General features: G+C 36.4%; 1 protein-coding gene across 1 annotated transcript; it reads right to left on the bottom strand.

Annotated features, from left to right (window-relative positions):
* Positions 1 to 1,419: 1,419 nt before the first annotated feature.
* Positions 1,420 to 4,633, bottom strand: LOC144702103 (COBRA-like protein 1). The gene is made up of 6 exons (XM_078573993.1): positions 4,472 to 4,633; positions 4,072 to 4,151; positions 3,544 to 4,000; positions 2,996 to 3,155; positions 2,604 to 2,881; positions 1,420 to 1,885 (listed from the first exon to the last, which is right to left on the bottom strand). Exons 1-6 carry the CDS (start codon positions 4,536 to 4,538, stop codon positions 1,599 to 1,601), a joined length of 1,329 nt encoding a protein of 442 aa, XP_078430119.1. The 5' UTR covers positions 4,539 to 4,633; the 3' UTR covers positions 1,420 to 1,598.
* Positions 4,634 to 11,654: the final 7,021 nt, after the last annotated feature.

Here is an 11,654-nt window from a genome sequence, read left to right on the forward strand (position 1 = left end):
GCGCTGAAATGGATCACATTATTAAATGCATATTTTGATGCAGAATCTTTGGAAAATAAGGGTATTTGGTGACATGCTAGCTATTTGTTATGAGGATTGAAGATGAGAGAGAATAAATCAGCATCCAGTTTTCTCCAAATTTAAAATGTGATATTTGACAACTGAAAAAAATTTTTAGACAAACAATTTGACGGTAGTTTGGTATTTGCCTCATTTGTCCATTCGTGGTCTCAGATCTATAAATATACCCCCCCATCAATTTAAAAAATAACCCTTGGATTTTTACCAATTATAATTTGTGGAATGACTTCCTCACTAGAAAACTCATTTGGGTCCGTTCTTGAGTTTTAAGGGAGATTGATAGGAGCAGTGATCTGGGCTTATACTCATTGGGCACATGAAGAGTAAGCACCACCGGGCCCATTGGGCATGAGACTGCAAGGTTTGTGTAATTTTTGATATTTTTTTATCGGATATCATCAATTTTCTCACCTTTCTAGGATTATATTGATCATCAATTTTCCACTCACCTGCCCATGTCCACTGGGCATGTTATCATCAATCTACTGATATTTTCAGTGAAAAAGACTATCTCTTGTCTCTACACCACCCATAGTCAGGTATTGATTGCAATATTCTGCAATGGTAAAACCAGTCCATTCCAGTCCCTCCACTTGAAACATCTCCCTGTCAACCTGGCACTGATGAAGCACCAGTCAAGGTAAGTTTATTAAAATTAATCTTTTTCCTAGAAAATTCAATAAAATTCTTAGGATTATTCTATTATATTAAATAAATTAGGTTAAATCGATTAATATTTTCTCGCCGTTCTAGAATTATATTGAACTATGTTTCCAGTCTGATCTAGTTAAATTATATTTTAGTTCTAATATAAATAGTTCCTAAAACATTGAAATAAACTAATATTTCAATTTTCAATACTTTCACCTTTTGGATTCAACCCTCACTAGCGATGTGGTTGTAAGGAATAATAAATTTTTTTATGTATATCAGAAGCCTTAAATGAAATAATTTACCCCAACTTCTGGTTCATCAGAGAGTAGGAAACATGTGGCCTCATATTTCTCGACAATGGAGATGAGATCTAATGAGCTGGCACCAACTGGACAAAGATTTTCTATGGATATGGGTGAAGCTTGATGTTAAGACTTCTGAATCAAGTTTGTAAAACTTCTGAACTGACAAACTGAGGAGCATCCTAACATCAGTTCCAGATGGCATATTGGGTGTGATTTAAAAACTCTGGAACTTTGGTCGGATTGAATTCAATTGCCATCAGATTGTGTTTTTTTCTCATGCTGACTCTACAGTCCATGCACTTTGCAAACTTCGAAAATCGGAGAGCGCAGTAGCGATTCACACCATTTTGTTCAGATGCAATAATGTGGAGGGTGAACAAGATTAATTGTCTTCCTCCCCATTTATGATTGCACCAACAGCAAAACTAAAGTAGCACAATATACATTAAAATGTGGGGCAGCTCCTGATGATTTTCAATCATTTTCCTCAATTCTCAATGGAGCCAGCTGGTAATGAATTGCAGCGTAGAAATTCCACAAGGACACAAAATTTCAAGCCTAGGCCATTAGGATAAACACAGCAGCGAAGGCCAAGGCGACCGAAGCGAGCAGAGGAGATCTTAGTGAAGGGCTCGCGTTGGGCAGCCACGGGTAGGCCTCCGGTGGCGGCATCACGCAGTTATCCCCGTTGAAGTACAGACGCCGGGGAAAGGCCCAGCCCTTGTCGAAGGTGAAGGTAGACTTGTCCTTCTTGAATAGTATCTCAGACTGAACGTTTCCCAGAGGCCCTGCCTGCATCAGCAGGTCATTGTAGAACTTGACCCCCCACATCATCGCCGTATCATCTATGAAAAAAAAAAGGTTGATCCATCAGTTATTATATGTTTTCTGATCCTTTGTGTAACATTAAATAGTGATCTATCTAATGTTGGGCTCACAAAGGGACCAAAATTTATGAGATGACCGTTTAGATTAATTCTTGATCCAATCTATCTGATCTGTTCAAAAATTTAGATTGATCTTTGATAAGACTAAAATATAGATCAGTCGAATAAATTTAATTTGGATAGGATCGTTTAGATCTGATCCCCAAACTGTAATCTTGTGTTTTTAATGGTTTCGTATGAAACATTGGAGTATTTGTCAATCTTCTGTCTCAATGACTTCACGGGATGCATAATTTGATCCACCTCATGTAGAGTTTGAAAAGAGGGCCAAAAAAGACTCTTCCTATATCAACTTTACGAGATGGTCATTTTGATTGCTCATGATCCAAATGATTTGATCAATTTAGAAGATTATACAGATATTCAATCAGATCCAAAGATCAATCAATCGAACAAAGTCAATTTCGATTGGGTCATTTAGATCGGATTGCTGAACTCTTACTTCTTTTATTATAGCTGCAATTAGAACATGCGACTTTTGATCTATCTTATGTGATCCAGTAGCATCACTTCGAATATGAGAATCGGGTCTACCTTACGTGTTCTAAGGGTGAGAGAACAATCATTTCTTTGGAATTCGGTAAAACTCATGTCAATTGATGCTCGGAAAACTCACTGATGCTGCCGTAGGGATTCAATGGCTTGTAATTGAAGCTGAAGATGGTGGTCACATTGTCGAAGTTTGGGTGCTGGGCGACAAGGTTCCACTGGGTGTAATTATACCGGTAGTTGAAGTTTGTGATGGTAATCTTTATTCTCCAGTACTCCTTGTAATTGAGTTTGACGTGCCAATGAATTCTAACTGGGCACATGTGTGTTGTGCAGTGCACTAGGGGTACGCCGCTATACTTTCCTGGTCCATTCAGAACCGATTCTAAATGCGGTGATTTGCCACTGTCATGAGCCATAAAGAAAGATATTAGAGAGAGAGATGCAACATAAACGGATGTCAGACACAAACATGAGTCGTTTGGAGGCATAGAGGAAGAGAGAGATATGAGAGCTTACTCTATACAGTTCCCTGGCTGGCCTTGCTTGTTCAGGCAGCCACAAGCACAAGTTGGGCAGTTGACAATGGTGTCATTGTAAAAGGATGAGAGGGACACACAGCAGGTGGGGCTCTTCTGTGCTAAAGGTTGGGAGTATGTACACGTGACGTTCCATGTCACTGCGATATAACGAGTAACCATTATAATTTAGAATAGGATCATAAACCCCTGACTTTGAATTAAATGAATCCCAAAAAGTCACAATAAAGCTCTAACTTAGAACAAGAGTATCACAAAATGATGATTTAGATGCAGACAAAACGCTAACAATTCAGAGGAATGAGAACCCCATAGAGTAATTAGAAATTTAAACAACTCATAATGGAAGACATAAGAGGCCTCAGTTGCGGTGAAGAAAATGAAACAAATAAAAAATAATCAGAAACTAAGCCAGGTAGTGCTGAAGAGACAAAAAATACAGGCTTCTTTAAAAAATGAAAAAAATAGGAAAAAAATAACCAAAAATTAAGCGAGATAATTATACTTTAGAAGAAAAATTATACTCACTCATGGCTTGGGTGGTTCTCTTCCCATCAGCGGTGACAAACTTAGTTGGCCTGACAACTTTCGCAGCTCCACAAGTATATCCAGGCCCGGGAGTCATCAGAGTGAAGTTCCGGGGAACTCTCACGGTCTTGTTAGTGGTTCCTGACATTCCCACGCTGATCTGAAAAGAGGCAGCATGGTTTGCTGGATCTTGCGCCCACGAGTTGATAATCCCTCCTTTGCAGCAATTTGCAATTTGCATGTTATAAGGCGTCCCGGGCAAAAGATCAACGATGGTCGGATCCCTTCTGCAACAGTGAGGAAGGTTTGATTTGAACTTCGAGCAGTCTCCCTGGTCAGTGGCCTGAGCTCCCACCATGGACCAGATCACCTCTTTCTTGGCCCATTTCCACCCCAAGCTCCAACCCGGAGCTTGAATATGACGGTACTGCTGGTAATTGAACATGGTCACCACCGCCTGCGCGTTTCATTCACAGATCCAGAGTCAGAAGATCGACCTGGTGGAGCTAAAAATCTTCTCATACTCACCACATAGCCATCCGCCGTCCACTGCATCACATCCCACTTGATTGTAATGTTCCCGGTCGGATCCAGAGGGTCGTAGGCCGCTGCACGGCAGAAGAGATTTCACCGTTGATCAAAAACTCGAAATCTGAGAACACGTTTGTCAAACCAATCCGAGTTCTAAAGAGTCCTTTCCTGCGCCGATCTTCCCGAGGTTTTACCAGGAATAACGATAAATTCCGCAAACGAAAGACGGAAAAAGATCCGTAGACGGAAGAAATGAAAATTGGAAGATAAGAAGCAATCAAGAAGCGGAAAAGAGGAAGATTAGAGCGGAATATTTCGAAGAAGAACCGATTTCGGAAGCCGAAAAGCTCAAATCTCGAATCGGATCAGGAATCGGGAAGAGGAGGGGAATACTAACCAGCAGGAGCGAGGCAGGTGCAGAAGATCGCCGCCAGAAGAGCGGCTCCGCCGGCGAACTTCGCCATGGCTGAGCTACCTCGCTGCAACTCCGCCAGATCTACAGCGCTACTACTGCCAACACTTCTCTCTCTGTCTCTCTCTCTCTAAATATCCTATTTTCTAGAGAGAGGAAAACAGATACAGAGAGAGATACTCAAAGTATCATAATACCCCGTGTATAGCGAATCTAAGCCAGCTGTTTTAAGGGGTGTTTTTGTCTTTTAAAGTCCTCTCCAGGTAAGTTGACTTTGAAATTCCAGTGTTCCGTTGAAATCGCGTTGTTAAAGGGGGAATCTAATCTGGACCGTTCGTCGGGATCGATCTGGCTGTCGGTGGATGCGTCGAGGCTTTTACAGCCGTTCGATCTGTCGGCAATTGCTCTCTGTCGGCCCCCACGATGAGGGTTGTACCTAATAAAGTATGATTTAATGTTAACATTTGAATTGATTAGTTTTTTGGGGGGGACAAAGACATCGGTAGATGCCGAGTTACTGTCAACGTCGTGAGATGCAATCCTGGCCGTCCAGCTGGCGTCTCGCGAAAGCTCACCTACCGGGCCTACGTGGACACCTCACCCGACCATACAAAGAAAGTTTGTGGTCTGGAGAATAACCTAAATTATTTATTTTCTCAATGAGCAAGGAGCCAGATACTTATTTTCCATTATCACATCTTGTATTTATTCTGGTCGTGTAGTGTTTTGTAAATGTAAAGAATATCTGGTCTTTTGGCCATTCAAATTAACACAATTATTGATATTTTGATCAACATTGAAGTTAGAGAGTGGAGTGTGGATTCACTTAATTTTAAATGTATTTTTGTCCAAAATTACTCTGAAGTGATTGTGTGAATCTGGGAGTAACTTCGTCATCAGGTCCATCCTAGGATATTGAGTTTAAATTTCTCCCCTGATTGGTGATGGCAGGGGTTTGTGTTATTCCTCTTCATTATATGTCTAAAAGATTGAAATCCATTCACAGTAGCGTCAAGGGACAATCATGGAATTACACTCTTAAATCATCACATCATCAAATTACCATCATGTAAAAATGTTTTCTCACAGTTTCTTATCTTGGTCCATATCAAACTCTAAATCGAGTCATATTATTTGGTGGGATTTTCTAGGTCACTATAACAAGTGATCATTCCCTGAGCACTGTGTTAAGAAATTGGATGAATATCCCATCGAGTTTTCAGCTCTATTTGAAGCGATTTAGTTCCAAGTAATTATGCCCGCCAGTTCCTCATAGATCCATATCAGAGTCTATATTTATTATTGATTAATCTACAATAGAATTTAGCAAACAATACACTAAATGCAAACCCAACACCTCATAAAAGTGAATACATATTAAATTGTGGAAACTGAAATAATTTGGGTATAAATGTTTATCTTTTTCAGCGGTTAATCAGAAAGATTTAACTCATACACTTTTGACGTCTGAGATATGAGCTATATTTTAAATGCATAATGCACATTTTGAAACTATAAATAATTTTCACATTACAATTAAACTTTAAAAATAATTTTGACTTCTTATTTTCTTTTAATTAATTTATGAAGGATTCATAGTTTTTTGGAGACAGTTTTTTGCGTAAAATACAAATATTTGTACTGGTTTTTGAAATTTCAGCAAACTATGACCTTTTTTGATTTTCACTGGAATATCATTGAATATTTTTTTATCACATGTTTAATTAGATACATTATTGATTGATACATAGATGCCATTATATTAGAAATAAGTAATGGGGAATCTCTGTGTGGCATTCTTTTTTCTTGTAGGTCTTTAATTTAATATTATTTATTAAATATTATTTTTTATGAAATATTTATGTGATGCCAATTATGTATTTCTCATTCCTATATATAAATATTTTTAATAAAGTATATATTATCACAATGGAAAATTTGACATAGGTATTAGGAGTAGCAACTCAGTATATTTTAATTTCTATAAGATCAGAAGTGGGGAATTAGCTAGATATTAGAGCAACCACATGCAAGACAACACATATTACATCTGCCTTGTATTTCCTGATTCCTTCTCTACTTTTTGTGCAAGTGCCTCAACGTCTCCTTTGGTTCTTTATCCATTAAACACCTGAAACTCATAGTATCTACAAGGAAGTGTCAAATTAATGACCTTGTAAAGTGAAAAAATATAACCAATGAGATGGACTCTTAATACTATGACTATGTAAAGTTTTAAACATAAAATTAATTTTACAGATTTAGTTTATAAATAAATATGAATGGAAAATTCGACATAAAGTCCATTTAGGCATGAAAATTCTATCACAATAAAATCCATAAATGCTTGCATAACATTTGATAAGCCAGTAGAATAATTTCAATATTATAAACATGAAACGTTTAAAATATTTTCTCATGTTATTCTCTTATAACCGTATCAAAATTGTTACATATAGTATGATGAAATTTGCTTTATTATTATTAAGATATAAAAATATGTATTTAGTTGTTACAAGAGATGTGTTATCAGAGTTTTTAAGATCAGTTTAGTATAAATGAACACATTAATATTTCGATAATTGTATAATTTAAATCCAATATCCTAAACTGAAAGGTATTTGGCATGCCATCTCTAACTAAAAAATTATACTATTGAAATTATTATATAATAAAAATTTAACCATGGGGTAGAAATATTCTAAAACCGCATTCCTTTTAAACATGACATCAAGGATCCCAATCCCATCATAACGTGAGGCTATTATGCATATAATATGATCCTATTTTGTATTTTAGTGTTGGAAGATTTTTACCTTCTACAAGATTAAAGTCAAACTAAAATATTCATATGCATGACATTTTACATCTAGATTCCATCAAAACCTCATTAGATAGGAATTATTCATTCAACCTGTTTTCATAAATAAAAAAATAATATTTTGGATATGGTAGAGTAATTAGATAACCAGATCGATATGATGAATATAAATAAGGCCATCTCAAGAGGCTTGGCCTCAATAATGGTGATCACAAAATGATACGTACAATGATGCATATGTTATGATAGTAATATAAAATGGTGATCAAATACCTTAATACATTTTTCCTAATCATTCATGTTGAAGATATTGGGCCTTCTCTCTCTCTCTCTCTATCTCTCCTCTATTCCTCTATTAGTGGGCCCAACCCACTTTCATGTGAACCCATATAAAATCCCCATCGTGTATGGGGATGTCTAATCAAGGGAATAGTCCACCCTGATCGCCGCCTCTCTCTCTCCTCGTCGGAGCTCCCTCTTCCTTCTTGTTGATCTCTCTCTCCTCGTCGGAGCTCCCTCTTCCTTCTCGTCGATCTCTCTCTCTCTCCTCAAACTATTCACATTTGAGAAGAACATTGAAGTAATAATTTATTATGATACTATTTTCTACTCATACGATGACAAATTTTATTGATAACACATTTGTATAATTTATTTATACCATACACTTACTATATAAGTAGTCAATTACTCTAATATGTGTGCATGATATATTTTTGGAGTTTGTCACACCATGTATTTTTGGTCTGTACACGGTATGAGAGATTATATGTAAATGACAAGTAGTGATTGACTGGTTCCATGAAAGAGTAGGTGAAATCTTATGTACATGTTGATACTGGACATATTGATTGGGTTAAGTCTGTCCATGTTAATTGATATAAAACTTTGATATGGTTAATTAATGTTGTTAGTTGATAAAACTCCTTTTCAATAATGAAGTGCTTAACTAGACTGGTAAATGGGCCTAATGGTTCATATGCACAATTTTTATTGGACATCAGAGTCTATAAGTAAAGTATACAAGTTTATTAAAGGTCCTGAATTCCCAAATGAGACACAGTTGAAGATTTGTAATCTCACACCTCCTCCATTATTTTGGAGAGGCCATCTATATACACTGACTATAACAGTGAGAATATCCTCAAAAATCTTTGATGCATTCATTGAAAAAAAATACAAGGAGATATACCGTGTTGAAAAAACTCATCATAGGTCCCAAAGTCTGACATCTACACAGCTTCAAAAAACCCAGTAGGGGAGCCAAATTGCAACCAATTCCACTTTACACAATGCCAAATAACAATCAAATATGTCATTAATGTAGAGTTTGAAAAGGTCCAACATGATATTCCTCATATTGTTTTCTTGAAAATTTTAGTTTGGACTTTGATTGTGGTAGAACCCAATAAAAGGCCATAACTTTTCCCTTGATCTCATATGTGTCACAAGTTATATCATCATATAATGTAATTAGGTCATCATTTGACCTACCACTTTGCTAAAGATAATACAAAATTTGAGATTGAAAGAAATTTATGTGAAAGTGGCATTATATTAGTATCAAGCAGTATTAATTTACAAACACGATCAATCTGAAAAACTGGTGAGGCTCATTGTCTTGAGAGTCATCTATATTGTAATGTTTTTTTCAATATTTAGTTATTTTGTAAAGTTTAATATGACATGTATGTTATTGACTTCAACCTGTTTCATTTGAACATGATTACCATTGGCGGATGTTTGTGACAATGATGAATGTTTCTCAAATGAACAATTGGTTGAAGGTAGGCCAATTCATTAAGTGATAATAATTATTGATATTGAAATGATATGATAGCATATGTATATGTAAATATTTGAATTACATGGCTGGTCAGCATTACAAATCAGCTTTGTGAGGGAAACCACACATCTGATGTGATTCCCAACCATGAGGTGAGATCTCGAACCTGTACTTTATGGGCATTCTGGCATAATTGACACATGCTCGCATGGGGGAGCCACCGAATGGAGCATCACAGTAGGTCGAGAATACTTCTCCAGAGTACCCTCGCCGTAGGCTCATGCCAATGGAAAATTGAGTGGGCATGAAGATTAGACGACGGATGTCAAGCACCATCTTCCATGAGCATTTTCTGACAAAGCAGGTATTGGAAGCATATGTTTCCTGCAAGTCAATCTCACATTCCACATCTCATTGAATACATGTGGATAATGCATTCATTATAATGCCCTTGAAATGATTGTACTAAAAATCTATTAATAAGTGGAATTAATAAGTGAATTATGATGAGATTACAATACAGTGGTGATTATTCTCGATGCACAAACATCTACCCACCACTTATGAAGTATATTTTTTGGATATACATATGATGTCAGTAATTTTTTAAGTATATTATTGAATTTATTAAATGGAATAGTTCAATAATTTTTTCTTGAAATTTGAATTCAATTATATAATCATCTAAAATTTTTAAAATGCTTATCCTTGGTTTTTTCAAACATAAGTGTCATGACATGGTTTTAACTTTTAATGTAACAAAATTTTGCTCTATTTAAAAAATGTTCTTTGGTTAGTGAGGCATGGTTAGTATGAAAAAATAATGCAGTCGGTTTAACACACATTTCTTGAATAAAAAACATAATTATGAACTCACTCAATTGTGCAAACTTGCGTATGAAGATGAGTGCGGGTCAAATCCACATAGAGGAAGGGTTGGATTTTTTAAAATGGTTGGCTTGTTCAAACAAGGTAAAATTAGATGAAAAGGGAGGCATGAATTATGTAATGTTTATACAATTGAAATTAAGCATTATTCTAATGCAATTAAGTAAAAACATATCAAAATCAGATTAAACTCTGATCAAGAATCAATGATCATGTCAAATCATGGAGTGTGTAGACCAAGTGAAGTCAATAATTTTTAAGGAAGAATTGTTACATTTCTATATTTTCAAAAAGAGGATAATGTAAGGATTATGATAAATATTTTTTTAATTTATAAATATTAGGGAAATCAATGCATAGTTCAAAGTGTTGACTTTGACAAAACCATTGACTTTAGGTGAATTTGGGGGTTAAATGATAACATGATAAATGCATGGTTATTTGCATACATTTTATATTATTTTTATATTATTAATTTGGAATTTATCTTATTATTTGAGTTAACTGAATATTTATGCATTAGCTATAAAATCAAATTTGTGCACATTATGGTAATTTTTAACTAACCTCCTTGACTTCTTTGAATTCTAGCAATTTTATTACTGATGAATATTTTATAGTTCCTGATGCAGGACAACAGGTGATGATGGATGTAGGACAACTGAGGTGACTGAAAAAGGACAACGGGGGGCTAGATATTGGGCTGGTTTAATGTGGGGATGGATAAACAGACCACAAATCACACGGTCAGTATCAAAGACTTAAATCCGATGAGATAGTAGTGGTGCAGCCCCTTTCCTCATCAAGGGCGGGAGTATTGTCTTCAACCACCGCGATGATGCTAAGCACCAAAACCATCTTAGAAAAATGATCTACGACAACCATGAGGGAATCATGATGCTTGAGAGTTCTCAGAAGTCCTAGAGCAAAGTCGATGCTCACGTCATCCCAAGGTTTATGAGGGACCGGTAGGGGAGTATAGAGACCCGTGTTTTGTTTGACCTGCTTAGCAAGAGCACATACAGGACATTGGGATACAATATTTGCAACATCTCGTTTTAAGGAAGGCCAAAAGAATTTATGCTCAACTGTGGCAATGGTCTTATCACGCCCAAAGTGACCACTTAAGCCTCCGATATGTGTTTCCCAAACAAGGAAGTCTCTAAGAGAAGTTTGTGGAATGCATAAACGACGGTCATAGAATAGGAATCATCTTCTAAAATATAGTTTTGGTTTTTTGCGTTCGGGCACTTTAATGGGCTGGATGGTAGGTGCAAAATTTGGGCAATCGGTATAAAGATCCTTTATCTGATCAAAGCCAATTACTTCAATTTTCATGACATTCAAACGGTGGACACGTCTACTTAGAGCATCGGCAACCCTGTTCTCAACTCCTTTCTTATGCTTTAGGACAAAGGTGTACGATTGAATATATTCGACCCATCTAACGTGTCTAGGATTTAACTTCTGTTGGGAATGGAGATATTTCAATGCCTCATGATTGGAGTAGAGAACGAATTCTTTAGAGAGCAAATAATGTCGCCAGTGACGTAGGGATTGAACTATGGCATAGAATTCCTTGTCATAAGTAGAGTATTTGAGCTTGGCAGCATTCAATTTGTCACTTAAGAAGGCGATGGGTTGATTCTCCTGACTCAATACTCCTCCAATTC

Source organism: Wolffia australiana, chromosome 4 (assembly GCF_029677425.1).
Source record: "Wolffia australiana isolate 7733 chromosome 4, ASM2967742v1".
Lineage (NCBI taxonomy): Eukaryota > Viridiplantae > Streptophyta > Magnoliopsida > Alismatales > Araceae > Wolffia > Wolffia australiana.

Coding starts and splice junctions, on each gene's coding strand:
- LOC144702103 (XM_078573993.1), bottom strand. CDS start 4,538: ATGGCGAAGTTCGCCGGCGGAGCCGCTCTTCTGGCGGCGATCTTCTGC. Junction 2,882..2,995: donor CAGCCAGGGAACTGTATAGA/GTAAGCTCTCAT, acceptor GGCTCATGACAG/TGGCAAATCACCGCATTTAG. Junction 1,886..2,603: donor GAATCCCTACGGCAGCATCA/GTGAGTTTTCCG, acceptor TTTTTTTCATAG/ATGATACGGCGATGATGTGG.